This window comes from Chlorocebus sabaeus, chromosome 3 (genome assembly GCF_047675955.1).
Source record: "Chlorocebus sabaeus isolate Y175 chromosome 3, mChlSab1.0.hap1, whole genome shotgun sequence".
Classification (NCBI taxonomy): Eukaryota; Metazoa; Chordata; class Mammalia; order Primates; family Cercopithecidae; genus Chlorocebus; species Chlorocebus sabaeus.
The window spans coordinates 59,420,572-59,440,822 of record NC_132906.1 but is presented as its reverse complement, the minus strand read 5'-3'; the positions used below and the strand labels follow the sequence as shown (position 1 = coordinate 59,440,822).

At 36.0% G+C, this 20,251-nt stretch overlaps 1 protein-coding gene across 12 annotated transcripts in view; it reads left to right on the top strand.

Moving 5' to 3' along the window:
• Positions 1 to 20,251, top strand: part of MYCBP2 (MYC binding protein 2) — a 290,113-nt gene that overhangs the window by 39,875 nt on the left and 229,987 nt on the right. For all 12 annotated transcript variants that reach the window (XM_073014412.1, XM_073014414.1, XM_073014413.1 and 9 more), the window contains exons 4-8: positions 7,174 to 7,327; positions 12,731 to 12,927; positions 15,825 to 16,067; positions 16,299 to 16,370; positions 18,340 to 18,436. In XM_073014412.1, coding sequence (XP_072870513.1) covers positions 7,174 to 7,327; positions 12,731 to 12,927; positions 15,825 to 16,067; positions 16,299 to 16,370; positions 18,340 to 18,436 — 763 coding nt within the window. The remainder of the gene's footprint in view (positions 1 to 7,173; positions 7,328 to 12,730; positions 12,928 to 15,824; positions 16,068 to 16,298; positions 16,371 to 18,339; positions 18,437 to 20,251) is intronic.

The window sequence follows — 20,251 nt, the reverse complement described above, 5'->3', positions numbered from 1 at the left end:
AAGTATACCACCATCCTTAATCATATTGTCAGGTTCTTCTCACCTTATTCTTGGCACATGGCTTGCTTCATATTTCATAGAGTAATAAAGGTTTTATGAACTTACTCAGCTTCTTGATCAACCATCTTCACATGTCCTTTTTGCCTCCTGTTTTAGAGTTGAGACCCTTTTCTTTTTCTTATTTCCTTTGTCTGCAACATCCTAATTGCTACTCTAATAGCCCCTTCCTTCCTTCCTTCCTTCCTTCCTTCCTTCCTTCCTTCCTTCCTTCCTTCCTTCCTCCCTTCCTCCCTTCCTCCCTTCCTTCCCTTCCTTCCCTTCCTTCCCTTCCTTCCCTTCCTTCCCTTCCTTCCCTTCCTTCCCTTCCTTCCCTTCCTTCCCTTCCTTTCCTTCCTTTTCTTTCTTTCTTTGATGAAGTTGTGTTTTTGCTGTCCAGGCTGGAGTGCAATGGCATGATCTTGGCTCACTGAACCTCTGCCTCCTGAGTTCCAGCAATTCTCCTGCCTCAGCCTCCTGAGTAGCTGGGATTACAGGCATGTGCCACCACGCCTGGCTAATTTTGTATTTTTAGTAGAGATGGGGTTTCTCCATGTTGGTCAGGCTGGTCTCGAACTCTGGACCTCAGGTGATCCACCCACCTCGGCCTCCCAAAGTGCTGGGATTGCAGGTGTGAGCCAACGCACCCGGCCAAAAGCTTCTTTCTTTAACCTAAAACAAACATGTTTATCTTCACTATGGGAGCCCCTCTAGGTAGAAATTATGGTCTCTAATTGTAATTTCTTATGCTTAACTAGGAGAGATTGAGATAAAAAAACATAGTTGAGTTAGGACGTAAGGCTGCAGGACTTGTATAATTTACTTTTTAGTTAGAATACCAATTCTGTGTATGTGTGAGTCACACTGTATTATAGTAATTGTGCTACTTAAGTTCAGTATTGTGAGAGAAAACAAAAGCCTGGATAAATTGTTTACGTAGGTATGCAGGTTTTGAATAGTAAACTGTAGTTCAAATTAAATTGCATAAACAAGAACAATGGATTCTTAGGCTGTTTTAAAACATCAGGATTGGTGAGTATTAAATAAAATATCAGGCATTCTTAAGATAACCTTTTGCAGCATAATTAACAGAGTCAAAGGGGGATCTTTCAAAGAAAATTAAAGAAGATCAGATAGCCCAAGTGATTAATACTGAATTTTCCACCAAGTACTGACCTATCTGCAAACAGGGTTAACATGGGTTATAGAGCCAAACTGCTGGGGTTCAAACACCATTAAAATTACTAGCTATGTGACAGTGGAAGTTATTTGACACATCCATGCCTCAGTTTTGTCATCTATAAATTGGGGGTTGCATCTACCTCATAGGGTTGTAGTGACAATTTAAATGAATTAATGGATGTTGAGTGCATGAGAGAACAGTACCTGGCAAAAAGAAGTGCTCAGTAAATGATATATATAGTTATAAGTGTCAGGTTAGGTGCAAACAAGAAAATGTGTAGGTGCAAATGAATTTGAGTTACTTGTCAAGGAACTCGTCAGTTTATTAAAAAAATTATGCAAGCAAATGAAACTTCTAGAGAATCAGTGCAATCACCTGATGAATGAGAGATGAAGAGAAAGGAAGAAGTGATGAGATGCCTTCGTGCAGAGGCAAGCAGATGCTATGGGTGGGGAGTGAAACTTTCAGGTGATATTTTTTGGCAGTCATTTCCATGACATGAAGGATTGACACTGAGGACAAAATTAGTCTCGTAAGGTTTGAGGTGATGGGATTTGAAGGCAAGTGGGAAATGTTGGTATTTTTCTTTTCCTTTTGATCATCTCTGTGCCTCAGCCTCAAATGCTGCTGTCTAGCATCCTAGTTTGCTTCCTTTCTTTGTTCCTCTGTTGCTCCTAAGCATGTGGCTGTCCCATTCCTTCTCACATGAGGTTTCTGTCTCTCCTACTCTTTTTTTTTTCTTAACATGATTAAGGCAGTTTTTAATCTGTTGTTGAAGTGTTGTTGTAATACAGTTTTATTTTTCCCATTCTTGAGTTTTAAAATTTAGTTATTAATAAATTAAGTTTGACTGTTATATAGATCTTGTCACCCTTTTTTTTGCTTTTTGCTTTTGTTTTTGTGTTTTGCGGATCAGTAATCATTGATATATTTAAAGGAGCTTTCTATTCCCTGAACGCTTCTGGAACATTAAGTTTTTTACCCAGTTCAAACTGTCACTAAACTCTACATCCTCTAAAACTTTACAGATTTTACACCTACATAATTTTTATTATTTTTATTTTTGTTTTTATTTTCATTTTGAGACAGAGTCAGGCTCTATCACTAGGGCTGGAGTGCAGTGGCATGATCCCAGCTCACTGTAACTTCTGCGTCCTGGACTCAAGCGATCATCCCACCTTAGCCTCCCATGTAGCTGGGACTGCAGGCGTTTGCCACCACCCCAGGCTACTTTTTGTATTTTTAGTAGAGATGGGGTTTTGCCACATGGCCTAGGCTGGTCTCGAACTCTTGAACTCAAACAATCTGACCGCCTCAGCCTCCCAAAGTACTCGGATTACAGGCATGAGTCACCATGCCCAGTGCATAATTTTTAAATAGTAACAAACACTTAGAATTCATATTTCCCATCTGAACCCATTTGAAGCCAGTCATGCCACATTATTAAAAGATTTAGGCTTACATAGGATCATTTCTTTCTTAATTCAGTATATTTTTTTTGAATTTGTAGCCAGCATTGTATTAGGTCCTGAGAACAAAAGGATGAAACATAATTCCTGCCCTCAAGAAAACATTGTCTTGTAGGGATAAGAACCAGGTCAATAAATATTCTCTAGTGCCTTAAGGATTGATAGGGAGTGCTAGATATAGTGGAACACGTTAGAGAAAGGACTCAACACTGGCTGAGATAGAGCAAGAGAGACAGCAGGAAGCTAAATCATGAAGGGCCTTATGTGCCATGTATTTCAGATGTTATCTCGTGATTAGTAAATACTGAAGATTTTAAGCAAAAGAATATCATCAGACTTGCGTGATTGCATTGGACTCACCACCCTTTAGTTATGGATATGCCTTACTAAGCCTGGAGTAACTTTGTAAGTTTACTCCTGTTAGTAAAGCATATCCATAACTAAAGAGTGGTGAGTGAGACTGGAGACAGAGGAACCATTTAGGCAATTATTGCAGTTGTCTAGAGAGTGTTAATGAGGGTTGGAATTATGGTAGTGACAGTGTTTTGAATCTAAGAAATGTTAAGCAGAATTGACAGGAATTAGTAATAAATTGGCTCTAAAGGCTGAAAAAGAAGGCAGAATATAAAGATATTCTTTAAGGTTCTGTGTGTTGAGGCTATTTACTGAAAGAGGGAAAACTGGATGAGGAACAGTGCTTGGCTGAAATGATGATCAAGTTTAGTTCTGCACATGCTGATTTTGAATTAAATGTCAGGTGTCCAGTGTGTGCTATGTAGGGCTGAAGTTCGAAAAATAATTGCCAGCTAGAAATATAGATTTGGGAGTTATCACTATGTAGGCACAAGTTGAAACAAATTTCTATGAGAGATGGGAGGGAGTGGGATCAAGAACATTGAAAAAATAGCTTTGAAAAGTTGAAAAGTTTTGAAAAGTTGTCTTCCTCTGAGTGTGAAGAGAAGGGAAGATGGTAGTAGTCATAGATAAGTGTGTTTTTTAGACAAGGAACTCAGAAACTTCACACTCATACTTTTTTTTTTTTTTTTCTGAGATGGAGTTTCACTCTGCTTGCCCAGGCTGAAGTGCAATGGCACGATCTTGGCTCACTGCAGCCTCCACCTCCTGGATTCAAGTGATTCTCCTGCCTCAGCTTCCCAAGTAGCTGGGATTACAGGCATGCGCCATCATGCCTGGCTACTTTTGTATTTTTCGTAGATAAGGGGTTTCTCCATGTTGGTCAGGCTGGTTTGCAACCCCTGACCTCAGGTGATTCACCCACCTTGGCCTCTCAAACTACTGGGATTACAGGCGTGAGCCACCGCACCCGGCCCCACATTCAGAATTCTCTGCCTTAGCCTTCTCCTCCTCTCTCCCTCTGCTGCTGCCTCTTCCCTCTCCCTTTTCCTCTGTCTCTAGAGTTTTAAATTTTTTATTACTTGTAGATATTATCACTGTACCAAATATTTGCTTTATACAAACAATTTTAAAAGGCAGTATACTTCACTCTGTGGTAATATGTAAATATAATTTTGATTTCCTTTTGAGCTTTTTCAAATATATAAGTATTGGAAGTGATTTTAGGACTTTTAACTGAACAATATACGATTTTTAAGGGTAAAGAGTTAATTATTAAATCCAAATGTGATGTAACTAAACTTTTGTGATCATGCTTATTCATGAAATAATAAAGTCACATTTGGAAATACATGGTTTGAGATGGGCAAAATAAAACCTTGAAATTACATATCATTTTATATCATTTTTCTTTGGCCAAATATATTTTTATCTTACTTTCCTAGCATATTAGACTGGCTGTATCAGGTAATTATTTCGGCTTTATGTTTCTTTATCTTTCAAATATAATAGATAACCTTCAAAATTTAATTATTTGAGAGCAGCAGTAAAGATAAAATTCAGTAAATTTACAAAAGACTTTTCTGAAGAGAAGTGTGAAACCGTGTGTTGGGTAATTAGTTATAGTTCGTTATCGAAAGTATTGAAGCTTCTTGTGTTCTTTTATTGTTGTAATTATTATTTTTCTTAAGTGTCACATTTATTTATTTTGCTCATTGTACATGTTTATTGTAGATAATTTGAAAAATCAGAACATTTTTCTAAAGAAGAATGAAAAATCAGAAGTAATATTTGAAATCCTGTTAACCAAAATATACCCCTATATAAATATTTTTATTTCTTTTGTCATTTTTTCTAGGTACACATTAAAATATATTTTTTATACACAAATGAAATAATACTATATTGACAGGACTATATTTTTTCTGCTTATGCTTCCTTCTTGATACTGAAGGAGGGAGAAATATATGTTTTCACTGACTATAAGACTTCTGTTTAAAAGTCTACTTTCAAAGTTCAAACTTTTGGTAAAATATTTTATACTTAGCCAAACAGCAGAAAAAGACTTATTTAAAAACATATCTGGTAACTGTGTGCAATAATCCATAGCTAAATATTAAAACTTCTTTAATAGTTGCAGAACGTGAGGTTGATTTTTGTTGTATATTGAATATACCTATTCTGAAAATGAATGTTTTCCCATTTGTTAAACAAAAAGTCTACAATGAACCAAGATGTAGATAATTAGTGAGACTTCCACAGTGTTTAACCCAGACAGATGAAGAGTTCTCTATCATGATCATTGTGACCAAAGTTTTATGGGCCAGTCTCACTGAAACCAGCTGGCTCTGTTTCTAGGCAGCCTACCCGAGTTGCCTATTGCCATTCACTTATTATTACACCTTAAACTTACCAGAGAGATCAAGAACCTGTTCATTAGGTAGACTTACTGTTTCTGGCAAGGTTCAGTAATTCCTTTGTCACTATAATAAATGAACCTTAGCCAAAAATGTCATCTGTGAAGAATCCTCTTGGAGTTATGAAAAATCATGGTTGGTAGCAGAGTAAGCAATCTGAAAGAATAACAGAATATAGTAGTCTTCCATTGGCTTGAGAATAGAGCACCACATTTTGTACTCTGGAGATCTTGGACTTCAGATTTCTCTTTCCTGTAAGTACATAAGCAGATACAAACCTTGGACAGTATGTTTTTATTTTCTAGTCCATTCCAGGAAAAGAAACTATATCAAATGTAAAAGTTTCATCACTTAATGTGTTTAATCAATTGAAACTCGCTATGCAAGTTCTTCTGTAATATTAGTTATAATCAAGTCTGTTAGGATTTTATATAACTTCTCTAAAGATAGTCCTCCTAGTCATTTGACTTCTCAGCTATAGCTGTTGTTTCCAGAAAACTTGTAAATGTTAATCAGAACTACAATTGACTTACCTTCAGCTGATTTGCCTCTTGTCTAGAAAATGTGTTTCTGAGATACAGTGGTTTTTAGCAAACAACTTAGTGAATAATTCAACAAATATTTAATGTATGCCTACCATATGCTAGGTAATTGGCTAGGCATGAGAGGTATTAAGCCATTTAAGACATGTTCCGTGTGTATTGGAAGATCACAATATAGTTGGGAAAATGAAAACAAAAATAGTTACACTATAATGTAATAAATGCTGTAACAGAGGTCTGTACTGAGTATGAATTATATACATGACTAATTTACCCTGTTAGATTATAAACTCTTAAGAGGACAGGGTCTAGTATACCTTCATATTTCCTAAAGTGAGTTTGCACAATGTGAGTGCTTAGGAGGTATTTATGTAATATGTGAATTAATGCAAAAATATCAACAGAGAGAATATTATTCCACTGTTGTGTTCAATAGAATTAATGGTTTCAGGAGTTTCTACTAATTAGTCTTATTTTGATTTTTCTGTTACTTCTCCAAACAATTTACTTAATACTTCCTGAACTGGTTCTCAGAATGTTGACATTGCCTGAGAAATGGAATTTGTCTTTTATCAGTCTTGTGAAGGTATATCCTTAACTCATTCATTGCAATTTGCTCTCTCAATCTTTAGTAACAGATTTATCTCTTTTGCTGGATATAGAGTCTGATTTTTCTTGCACCTGATGAGGAATGGTAAGATAATTAAAGGAAAAGTACCAGTGATATTTTTAGCTAAGCCGTTTTAAATTGTTTTGTGATCATCCTACAAGAAGGGATATCACCTATAAATAATAATATAGTGATTGTACCCTTATAGAAAAGGCTAAGATGAAAAGCTCCTTATAAAATCTTTTTACTGTGTGTGCTATGTTGACTTTATTTTTGGTTGTAGGTAACAATTAACATGACTTTTGACAAAAAGAGTACTGAGTTTTCCTTGAGTACAACCAAATGAACTTTGCAAATTAATACAGTTTATTCTGAGTGAATGCAATCTAGTCTCTAGTTCATTGTTATAAGCCATTTTCATGATGTTTTATTATGGCTCCATTATATACATATACATATACATTATCATTTGCTGTGGAAGTAACTTGTACCAACTAAACTGCTTAGAAGGTGTTACTAGCTTACCTGTCATAAAGTATATATATTTTTTCCTTTTAAATAGATTATTGAAGTTGGCCTTTGTGAAGTTTTTGAATTGATCAAGGAGACACGATTTTCTCACCCATCCCTGTGTCTCAGGAGTCTCCAAGCCCTGCTCAACGTGCTACAGGGCCAGCAGCCAGAAGGCCTCCAGTCTGAGCCACCCGAGGTCCTAGGTAAGAGCCAAGGCTCATTCAGTGAAGCATTTAAAAGTGAATATAGTTAATAATAGAGTATTATACACTTCAAATTGTTAAGAGAATATTTCTAAAGTTCTCACTACAGAAAATGTTAAGTACTTGAGGTGATAGATATTAATTAGTCCACATTTTATTCATGAATCATAACATCACTTTATATCCTATAAATTTATACAATTATAAATTGTCAATTTGCAGTTTTTAAAAAGTGAAGAGCTTCTCTTATGAAGTACACACAATAGCCTATAATGTAGTCTTTATTTAATTGTGTTATGGAAACAGCAGGGGTATAAGTTTTAGAGTATTTTTTTCTGTGTTCCTCTGAAGTTATGGTTTAAGAGTTGAAGTTCATGCACCACATTTCTCAATTAGCATGATGAAGCAGGGGGCAAACAAAACATAAGTCCCTGGAATCCAAAAATAATCCTCAAACCTTAAGGTCACTATTAAATTAAATCGTTCTTATTAAACTTTTGGCCAAAATAGCTAACATTCACTTTCTCTAACTTGTTACTCTCAATAGTTTTGAAAAACAGAGAAAAGGAAATAAATGCCACAAACCCAAAACAGTACAATTAGTTTCTAAATTGAGGGGACATTTTTTTTTGTATTCATCATAAATAAAAATCTATTTGTGTTATGTATTAAACTTCTGACTTAGCAACTTTCATTAAGTAAATAAAATGTTTGCTTTTCTTAAAGTGTGTTCCGATTCTTGCCTTTCATATCAGTGACCTAGGCTCGACGTGTAATCCTTTAAATAAGATAGGAGCTTTTACTCAAAGGAATAGAAATATAGATGGAAGCATAATTTTTAGCTGGTTAATTGCTTTTTTCCTCCGATGCTAACTATGGATCTTTAAACTGTCTAAAGTTGTCTAGATCCTTCTAGTATTATAGGAAAATTCTCCGAAGTACTAGATCTGTGGTTCTCATTATGTGGTTCTCAATTCGCATTAGCATGTATCAGAGTTATCGGGGCCTTCCCTATGGTGTTTCTGATTCCATAGACTTGGGGTGGGGCCCAAGAATTTGTATTTGGAGTAAGTTTCTTGGTGATGTAGATGCTGGTTTGGGGACTACATTCTGGTTTAGACTAAAGCTTGGTCCTTTTTTTTCTACTTGGCTGTTTGGATTTTGTAGGACCCACCTGTGAGAACCAAATTGCATGAACCTAACTACGTGTCAGATTTTTCTTTTTTTGGTCGCATGTGGTGATTCAGTTTTTGTGTTTGACTTGTTTGTTGGTTGGTTGGTTGGTTTTAATGGGAGGGAGGATGCTGGTCATTAAAACAAGCTGAGGATTTTTTAAACCATCCCCCTCACATACACAGTTATTAAAAGTTATTATCAAATAAAAGCTGTCATGTTGACAAGCAGGCGCCGTGTTGGTTATTGTTAAGATAACACCATTGATCATATTAATATTGTGAAGTGCTGCTTGACTGGACAGCATTTTACTGAAGATTTGACTTATTTTATTTAACAATATTTTGCTGGGTTTTCTTGGCTTTGGTTTTGTCAGTTAGCAAATAATTGGAATGTTAAAATACCCACTAAGACTTGTATGTCATATTTCCTCCTTTGAACATGTTATTTCTCTTCTCCTAAGTCGTCTACCATTCTCATATCTTATGTCAATTGTTATATACTTTTCCTTTGTATCCGTTCTGTATATACTTTCTTTCTTTTATTCTTTTAAAACTAGACTTATTCTTAATACTAGCTTTGAAATATAATGTGTGCTTTAGTCTTATTGTCTTGCATCAAAACTTTCACATTGACTGGGTATGGTGGCTCATGCCTGTAATCCCAGCACTTTGGGAGGCTGAGGCAGGAGGATAACTTAAGGTTGAGAGTTTGGGACCAGTCTAGGCAACTTAGACCCCTATCTCTGCAAAAAAAAAAAATTGGTCATGGCAATGAGTGCTACTCAAGAGGCTAAGGTGGGAGGACCGCTTGAGCCCAGGAGTCTGAGGCTACAATGGGCTGTGATTGTGCTACTGCACTGCACTCTAGCTGGGTGACAGAATGAGACCTCATCTCTACCAAAAAAAAAAAAAAAAAAAAAACCCGAAAAAAATCCCACAAAACCCAAAAACTTTTCACCTTATTAATCTGTTTGTTTTTATTTTCTTGTTAAAAGTTTCTAATTCTGCTGTGCTGCCTTTCGTCTGTCTTCCATCCTTTCAGTGTTTACTGCTGATCTCATCACTGCTTTGGCTTATTTTTCTATGTAAGGGATTTCTTATCACTTCATATTTTCTATTTTGTTCAGTTAGCTCAAAGATAAAAGCACTGATTTGGTTCTTTTATAATAAATTTCTGTTGAAACTTGCCTCTCCTCTTTTAAATCTAATATCCCAGTCTTATTGGTTATTCTTTTTTTCCCCATTTGGTTGTTTTCGTGTTATTCATGAAAATATGTGTATATTTATGTAACTCTTACTGTAGAAACTATCTTGATGATTAGTATACACTAAGCCTCTTCTCTTTGCAAATAGATTTTGATTTTTAAATTATTTATTTAAAAATGTATTCCCTTCTGTTTAGTTAGATTATATTCTCAAGTATTCACTGAAATGTAATAGCACCCCCTTTGTTATGTGCTAAGAATGTATGATACCATTGCTGTTATTATGGAACTTAGCATCAGATATGTGTATAATTACAAGTGTGGATAAATCGTATGGAGGAAAGTAGAAGGAGTTCTGAGAGTCCTTTTTTGTTTTTTGAAACAGAGTCTCGCTCTGTTGCCCAGGCTGGAGTGCAGTGGTGTGATCTTGGCTCACTGCAACCTCCACCTCCCGGGTTCAAGCTATTCTCCTGCCTCAACTTCCTGAGTAGCTTGGACTACAGGAGCGTGCCACCATGCCCAGCTAATCATTGTATTTTTAGCAGAGACAGGGTTTCACTATGTTGGCCAGACTGGTCTTGAACTCCTGACCTCAGGCAATTTGCCTGCCTTGGCCTCCCAGAGTGGTAGGATTGCAGTCATGAGCCTCTGCGCCTGGCCATGATTCCTTTTTTAACTTAAAAACTTTTTTATTTACTTATCTTTAGGGACAGGATCTCACTATATTGCCCAGGGTAGACTCAAACCCTGGACTCAAGTGATCCTCCTGCCTCCACCTCCCAAGTAGCTGTGACTATAGGTATACACTGCTGCACCCAGCTCCCTAAAAGCCTCCTTGAAGATGTGACATTTGAGATTTAGAGGGTGAATAGGAGGGAGTGAACTAGATTGTAAGTGCTCCAGGTAGAAATAACAGCATGCAATAAGGCTCTGAGTCAAAAGGAGAATGCGTGAAAAGAAGAGCAATATGGCTAGAATGTGGAGAGTGAAGGGAACAGTCTTGTGACAGGTGAGGAAAGAGGCAGGGACATGTGGAGCTTTACATGCTATGTTAAAGAATTTGATTATTGGGCTAGGAGGAATAGAAGGTCATTCTGTATTTCATTACGCTAAGAATATTGTTTTTAAAATAGCCTGTTTTCTTAAATTATTTGCTTAAATTATTGACTGTTTTCTTTCCCTGGAATCTTAACCTTTTTGAAAGGGTAGAGACTTTCTTTGTCATGTTTGCCAATACCCTAATGTAGAGTAGTTGCTAATGTACGAGAGTTCAGTAAATATTTGCTGAATAATCAACAGATGTACTCGCTGAAGGGTGATAATTGGAGGAAGGATGGGTAGATGGAAATATAGACAAACAGGGATAGATGAAAGGATGGAAGGAAGGATAGCTGGAGGAAAAGGTAGAGGAAAGGATAAATGGAAAAAAAATGAAAGTATAGGATGTGTACAGACAAGTGAAGAGAGGAAGGGAGAAAGAAAAGAAGGAAGAGGAAGACAGAAGGGAGGAAGGAATTAACAAAAGAGTGAAAGAATTTTAAGTAGACAATTAGATTTTTGGTTTGAAATTCTCCCTATTGGGGCAATAGCGAATGGTAAGAGATAATTTCTTAACACTTTTTAGTCAAAGAGATAATGATAGCATGAATTGGAAAGATGGTGATGAGATAGAGAAAAGTGGTTATCAGTTAGGATGTAAAATAAACAGGGCTTAATTTGGGATTAGCTGTGGAAGATGAGGGATTGGTAGGGGCTGCCTAGGTTTCTGTAAGTTACCAGATAACCCACAGGTGGCATTTTAGTTTTTAGAGAATTGCAGTACATTACTCCTCTTTCTCTTGTTCTCCTCCCTCTCTCCCTTCCCTTTCCCTCTCTTCATCTTTCTCAGTTTTCTGACTCTCTTTTTCTCTCTCCATCTGATTATTCACTCTGTAAGGATTTTTAGATCTCTCTTCTTTTTTTTTTTTTTTTTTTTCTTTTTTTTTTTTTTTGAGACGGAGTCTTGCTCTGTCGCCCAGGCTGGAGTGCAGTGGCCGGATCTCAGCTCACTGCAAGCTCCGCCTCCCGGGTTTATGCCATTCTCCTGCCTCAGCCTCCCGAGTAGCTGGGACTACAGGCGCCCGCCACCTCACCCGGCTAGTTTTTTGCATTTTTTGTAGAGACGGGGTTTCACCGTATTAGCCAGGATAGTCTCGATCTCCTGACCTCGTGATCCGCCCCTCTCGGCCTCCCAAAGTGCTGGGATTACAGGCTTGAGCCACCGTGCCCGGCCTAGATCTCTCTTCTATGGAAGAAATACCCAGATGTCTGTTGATTGAATCGTGGATGGAGGTGTTCAGGGAATTTTGTGTGGAGACCTCTGCTGGTTTTAAAACATTTGTGTGTGTGTGTGTGTGTGTGTGTGTGTGTGTTTCATCTTCACCACTAAATGACTTTATGATTTAGGAAAAATCTTTTGACTACCCTGTATCTCAATTTCATTGTTAAAGGAGGAGAATATCTGTCCTATTGACTTGGAGGTTTTTCTAGGGTATAAATGAATTACATCCTCTCTAAGTGTGAATTGCTATTATGTTAATGATGTAGCCAGTTTTGTATTAAAGCACATTATGGCATATGTTTTATGTTTCTATTACTTTGAAAATATATACATAATTTCCTGGACACTTAACATCTTAAGAAGCCTCCTAATCTAAAAGGTAAAATAAGTATGATGAGTAGTCTGTTACTTGATAGGATGAGTTTCTTGAATATGTGAATGTCTGTAGGCAAGCTTGTTTTAAAAGACCTTAGATTTTATCTTTTTACTAAGAAAAACAAGGAGTTGAACTGAATTTTCTTTAAGGCCCTTGTTACATAAATATTTCAACTTTTGGGGAAGAGAGTAACTGGAAAGAAACTAATGCAAAGTAATTGTTCTAGATTCCTTAAATTTTGTTTATAATGAGACTAAAAATAAATAAATATAGGCATATAATGTTCTGTATGTTGGATGAATATAATTGAATTCTATTTATCCACAGAGTCTCTCTTCCAGCTTCTTTTGGAAATCACTGTTCGAAGTACTGGGATGAATGATAGCACAGGACAGTCCTTAACAGCACTTTCCTGCGCTTGCCTCTTTAGTCTGGTGGCTTCTTGGGGAGAAACAGGAAGGACACTTCAGGCCATCTCTGCTATCCTCACCAACAATGGAAGCCATGCTTGCCAAACCATTCAGGTATTTCATATTTATATCTGCTTAGAAATTTGTAAGATGACAAGTTACAGTTTCATCTCAATTTCTGTCAATAGGAATTCTGCTTTTTCACTCATTACAGTAACTTGATCTAAGATTGATGCATAAGTAATCTACAGTATTTCAATTACATGATATGTTTGTTTAACTCTGAAGCTTTAAATATAATAAAATGAATTTTGGCCAGACCTCTTAAATCTTTAAGCTGGTCATTGCCTTAACACCATAGCCTTCTCTTTCCTTGCTATTGTCTTGCTCTCTGCGTTCTCCCCTCTTCTCATCTTTCCCTGAATATTTTAGAATGGAATTCATTCTTAGTTTTAAATATCTTTTCTCTGTTGAAAGAAAAAGATATGGTATCCATCTGATATATTTTTGATTGGTTGATTATATGATTTTTAATGAGTTGATTTGTTTCTGAGTTGCTTCAGCTATGTGTAAAACATTTTAGGCTTTTAATATTCAGTTGTGGAACAGGCAAGCTCGTCACCATTTTAGTAGTGGGAAAAATAATCCTTCTTATAGGCAAACTTGACTTAATTATTTGCGAAGGCTCTGGAAATTGAGAAAGAAGTTACGATTTTTAAGACCTGACTGTCTACTCTTCTCTGGCCCCTTGGGCAACCCCAGAGCAAGTGGAAGGGCTGCCCCAATCCTGTTATTAGCAGACCAAAGATAGCAAAAGGAGTATATTGGTCATTTTCTGTCTTATTCAGTGATCTTGAACTCCCCTTGTCAAACAAGAGCCATTCCCTTACTCTAGATTTCTGCTCTTTTCTTCCTTTCTGCCTTGCTTGGAATCCTTTTGTCCCTTTTTATGGTCCTTAATTATTTTGAAGTTGCTCTAATACAACTGTGGTTTTCAAGCTGTGTTCTGTAGACGTGCTTTCAGGGTTTGGCAAATGTTTAATTTAAATATATGTTTAAAATATACAAATATTTTAAAAATTGTAATAAAATAACGCAAACATTCAGATACTATATACCAGATTTTAATAGGATAGTGCCCACCAACATGTGAGCTTATGAATTTTGATATGATATGCTTTTATGTAGAGACTTAGGAATGCCATTAGAGCTCATAGCAGGAGTATGTGAACTACGTTCATGGAAAGCCTCCCAGAGGATATGAGGTGAGATCTAAACAATGGGTTGAAATTAGCCAGGAGAAATTGTTGGTGTTGGTGGTGTAGAGAGAGAATGTTCTAGGTATCCACATGCTAAGGCATGGAGGTGAGAGTAAGAGTGGAGTATTTAAAAGCTGAAAGAAGTTTAGTATAGGTATAGCATAGAGAGCTGGCAAATAACAGAGACAGGACTCGAGGGCTTATCTGTCTCCAATATTTTCAATCACTAGACAACACAAAACTACTTGATCCTCTGAATCAATAGCTGTGGTTCTCTACAGACCTGCCACATCAGTACATCCCCAACTCTAGCTGAAACACCATATTAAAGCCCATTACCTTAACATGACTTACAATGCTCTTCATGGTTTGGCCTTTTATCTACCAGCTTCATTTCTCAAAACTCTCCTGGCCTGACTGTTGGTAGAGGGAGAAAAGCTTTCCCTGATGATGTGTGCAGTAGTCCATTTTCACACTGTTGATAGAGATGTCCCTGAGACTGGGCAATTTACACAATAAAGAGGCTTAATGGATTTACAGTTCCACTTGGCTGGGGAAACCTCACAATCATGGTGGAAGGCAAGGAGGAGCAAGTCATGTCTTATGTGGATGACAGCAGGCAAAGAGAGCTTGTTCAGGGAAATTCCTCTTTTTAAAACCATCAGATCTCGTGAGGCTTACTCGCGATCATGAGAAGAGCACAGGAAAGACTTGCCCCCATGATTCAGTTACCTCCCACTGGGTCCCTTCCACAACACATGGGAATTCAAGATGAGATTTGAGTGGGAACACAACCAAACCCTATCAGTGTGTATAACTATTCACATTTCAGATTTATTTTGGCACCCAACTGCATATTACTTGTCCATTTCAAAAAGTTTAGCAGAGAGTTTAAAGCAAGGTAGACATGGTAGTACTGCAAGGTGCTATATTGAAGGAGACTGAAATCCTTTCTGGAGGGTTGAACTCTCGACTTCAAAAGTTTTCTGCAGATAAAACATTGTTTATTGCATTTGAGCTCAGAAACAAATCAATAAAAAAAGCACATGGAAAAAGGCACCATTATTGAGAATTAGCAGAAACAAATATGGTAGAATCAATCCTGCCAAATCCTTAGATACTGAAATTATTTGATATAGAATGTGTATGTGTATGAATATATAAAGTATGGTTAAAGTAATAAAAGAAAATGCCAAAAGTATGATTAAGGAGTGAGAATATAAAAAGTAGTCAGACATTAGGAAAAAAAACAAATTGAATTCCTGGAAATGAAAAACCAAACAATTACAATTAGAAACTTAAAATGGGTTAACTATTGTATAATATGATTGAAGATGGAAATGGCAAACTGAAGGATAAAGAGGAAGGAATTATCTTGAATGCAACAGAGTGACAAGGAGAGAAATATGGAAGATAAAATAAGAAACATGGATCAAGAATGACAAAATCTGATGTAATACAATATGAGTTCCACAAGGCAATAATAGATTTGTGGAGATAGAGTACTTGAAATAATGGCTAAGATTTTACAGTATTGGTGAATGACATGGAATCCCAAGAGTAAAGAATTCTACCTTGTTTGAGATTTGCTTCTTATAGATGAACTTTTAGTTGGTACTTTTTGCTGGCTTGCAAAGTATTATTCTGAACAATTTATTGTCTTATCAATGATGATATGTTACCAAAGTATCTTTGTTTTGTGTTTGTAACATTTTAAAATGTTTTGTCATTTTTTTCTTCTCTTTTGACTAGGTGCCAACAATTCTAAATTCGCTACAGAGAAGTGTACAAGCAGTTTTGGTGGGGAAAATTCAAATTCAGGACTGGTTTAGTAATGGCATTAAGAAAGCAGCTTTAATGCACAAGTGGCCATTAAAAGAAATATCTGTTGATGAAGATGACCAATGTCTACTTCAGAATGATGGATTTTTTCTTTATCTGTTATGCAAGGATGGATTATATAAAATAGGCTCTGGATACAGTGGAACAGTTAGGGTAATGTGCTTTCTTACAGTTCCTTAATTATACAGAGTTACAACCATAATGAATTGTGTTCTGTGTGTTTCTAGTTTCATTTCTAGAATGTGACCTAATTTGGATGTAATAATATTTATTTGAAAACTATAATTGAAATACAGGCATTAAATGTCATTCACCCATTTGTATTATTTTTCATTGACTGTTGATTATGAAACCACTGATAGACTAACTTTTTTTATTTTGCAGGGCCATATATACAATTCTACATCCCGTATTAGAAACAGAAAAGAAAAAAAGTCTTGGTTAGGGTATGCTCAGGTAAGAGACTATCCACAATAAACCAAAATTTTCTTATCTTTTAAAACATGTGATTTGTCCTTGTTTAATCAATAATGTCACTTCTACTTAAACAAAAATGATATAGTTTTACTAATATGGCCATAACAACTGAATAGTGTAGTGTAAAGAACACTGGCTCAGAACTCATAAGAGGTTCGGTTTTAGTTCTGGCTCTGCTTATTACTAGCTATATGACTGGACAGCTCATTTAACTTATTTGGTCCTCTGTTATTTAGCTTTAAGATGGGATTAAACATACCTTCTTTAGAGTTCTTGTTTAAGTGAGTCTCTAGATAAGAATTGAAGACCACCTTTATCATTAGCACTTTTTTTAAAAATTGAGACAGAATCTCGCTGTGTCATCCAGGCTAGAGTGGAGTAGCGCAGTCTCAGCTCACTGCAACCTCTGCCTCCTGGGTTGAAGAGATTCTTGCGCCTCAGCTTCCTGAGAAGCTGGGACTACAGGCCCATGCCACTGTGCCTAGCTATTTTTTTTGTATTTCTAGTAGAGACAGGGTTTCACCATGTTGGCCAGGCTGGTCTTGAACCCCTGACTTCAAGTGAGCCACCTGCCTGACCTCAAGTGAGCCAAAGTGCTGGGATTACAGGCCTGAGCCACCCCACCCAGCCTGATTAGCACGTTTCAATTGGAAATGTATACGTGTCCTGAGGCCAAATTAGAGTTTCTTACCAGAAACTCTTTCATTTTAGTCTAGTTTCAGTACTTTCTAGGAAACAGTGTTTGGCCTGCTCAGTAGACAGCTACCTGCATGGAGAATATGCAAAGAATCACAAGAGGGAAAAGCCATGGGCTGGTGTGTCTTAATGTTGTGATCTTATCTGCTGACCAACATAGCCAGATAGGTGTCAACCTTTTACAAGGTCAGCAGCCAGATGGATACATTACTCCTCCTCTTATGGAGAAAAGCAAATGAAGGATGGACAAGAGGGACTAGAAATATTTTTTTCCATATGGTACCCACCTGAACAGTGAAACCCAAGTTCCCTTCTATAAGGATAGAGAATAAAGATTTCCCTGCATGCCTGCCTTGCTGAGCTCATGAGATTTGTTGTCAGGATCAAATGATAAAAGATATTTGAAACTATTTTGAAAACTATGGAAATTATTGTTGTTACGTGAAGAATAATTCTACTGTATCAACTATTGGGGAGAATTTGGAATTAAAATTTTTTTTGGAGTTGTAGTTTCACTTTTGTCACCAAGGCTGGAATGCAGTGGCGCGATCTCAGCTCACTGCAACCTACGCCTCCCAGGTTCAGGCGATTCTCCTGCCTCAGCCTCCTGAGTAGCTGGGACAAATCCCAGCCTCCCAAAGTGCCTCAGCCTCCCAAAGTGCTGGGATTACAGGCGTGAGCCACCGCCCCCAGCCTGAAATTAAATTTTAGATAACAAATTAGTTTCTCAGTAATTGTCGCTTAAAAGTTGAACTTAGCTTAAAATATGTCATTGAATTTTTATTTGCCACCCTACTGTGTTTTATCTAAGAAATAATGCCGTGGAAAATATTTTATTATAGAAGTGTGTTCAGTGACATATCACACCTTCTGAAACCACTGTGCTATTCATTTTCAAATAGCAAACTCAATACTTGTTATTTTTCTTAAATTATTTGTTAAAAGTAACAGTGATCATTTATATTATTTACTTGGCTAGTGATATGGTCATTTTAAACAAAATGTTTGTACCTGTACTGTCCTGTTTAGTATACCTAATTATGTTTCTGGGAATGTGTTAAATCAATTTTCAATAATGACTTTTCCTCTAAATGAGAGGAATGTTCTTATATTTTTAATCTTTAACATCTTTTAGACATCAATATTGATGTATTATTGTAACTCAAAAACATGTAATATGGAGTTGTATGGCTGCTGTTTCTGCTGAATTAGTAATAAATATTTTAACAGGAAAATGTTTTGCTGTTATCAGGGTTATTTATTATATAGAGATGTGAATAACCACAGCATGACAGCCATAAGGATAAGCCCTGAAACACTGGAGCAAGATGGTACTGTAATGTTACCAGGTATGTTTCAAGTAGTCATTATTTTTTTTCCACAAGCAGTTTTAAGAAATGTGCATGTTAGGCTATTTAGACACATAAAGAATGATTAGCAAGGGATAGTGCTTGCTTATAAAAGAGTTTTAAAAATCTTGACATACAAAGCATTTTATAGTCTATGTAAAGTTAATACATATCAAGACAATAGACATAGAAATATAATAAGTTTTAATATTTGTTTTCAAAATTGGCCATCTATGGCCTAATCTCTGACCTCACCTCACCACAATTTTCTTAGCTGCTGAATTAGTGGAGTGATGTAACTGTGTTGCTCTTAATATAATCAGAACTCTGACTCTCATGTGATCCAATATAAAGAACCTTCTGTTTATTTTTACTTTAACAACACTGCAGTTGAGTTTTCCTCCTTTATTTTATTTTATTTATGTTAAAGAGGTTTTAGAGACAGAGAGTTTAGGGTGGGTCAGGAATTTTTTTAAAATTTCATCATTTATGCTTCTTACGCTTCTTAATAATGCTTTGATAAAGGTCTTTGGACATAGTTTATTTTGCTTTAATTTTGAGGCTTTTATATATTCACTTAAATCACTGCTAAATTCTCAGGCAGTAGGTCTCAAATTTTGTCAAATGGTGGAAAAATGCATATTCTTTATTGTAAGGTCTTTGAATTTGCTTATAATGTTGATACTTTCTGAAGCTGTTTATATTAAAATCTTGAACGTCTAATGTGTCTGTCAATAATTTCATAGTAGCAATATTACTTGTAAGCACTTGACCATCTGAAAGTGAGAGCTGCTTCTGAAGAGTGCATTGAGAAGAATAGCTGCCCCTGGGCTGCATGTTAATTTTTAAATATACTCTTAATAACTTCATCAAACATTTATTGGAACCTTACTACCTATACATAGATACATATTAGTGTACATGACACTATGTTAAAGTAAATACCACATTTTGTGTCCATTTCAGAAATAGAGCAGCTTTGGAAAGCAGTTGACTTAATAAAATCATTTTGAAAATAGCCATCTGTTTTCAGATATGTCAACAGGGTTGGTTTTTTGTTTTTTTTTTTTGGTTCATTACAAGTCCTGGGCCATGTCTTTGGTCATAATAACAATAATGATAATAATAATATTAAAAAATACTTTTGATAACTTGCACACTCCCTGCACATATTTATACATGTATTAAAAGTAATCATGTTTGTTGTATAAAAATCATATGAACTAAAAAGAATGAATTGAAATAATTATAATCCCACTTCCCATATATAAACACTATGAACATGTTGGTAAATATCCTTCTCGTATTTTTCCTGTGTGTATATGTCCATACTTGTAAAAAAGTGTGATCATATGCTACATATTGCTTTTTTAATCTATCTCTTTCACTTAATATTCTGAAAATATTTCTAGGTCACTAAATAGTCTTCTACCATGTCACTTAAATGTTACAAAATATATTCCATTGATTAATGTTTGGGAATGAAAGCCTTCCAGTGTTTTGCTATATAAATTACACTGTAATGAGCATTCCTGTTGTGCTATCTTTGTGCCAGTCATTTTAGGATAATGTTGTAGAGGAAAAATTCTAATTGACACATGCCCTCTGCTATAACACATGGGTACTAATATCAAGGATTTGCTTCTGAGAAACCCTGCACAAGTAATGGAGACAGTGACTGAGAAGACAATTTGAAAATATCTGCCTACAGCTGTTTTATTTATTCTGCCTTGATAAAAAAAATTACTCAATGTCTTTATTCAGTTTAAATTCCATTGCTTCGTTTAACTTCTGAAATGCAACTTTGAACAATAC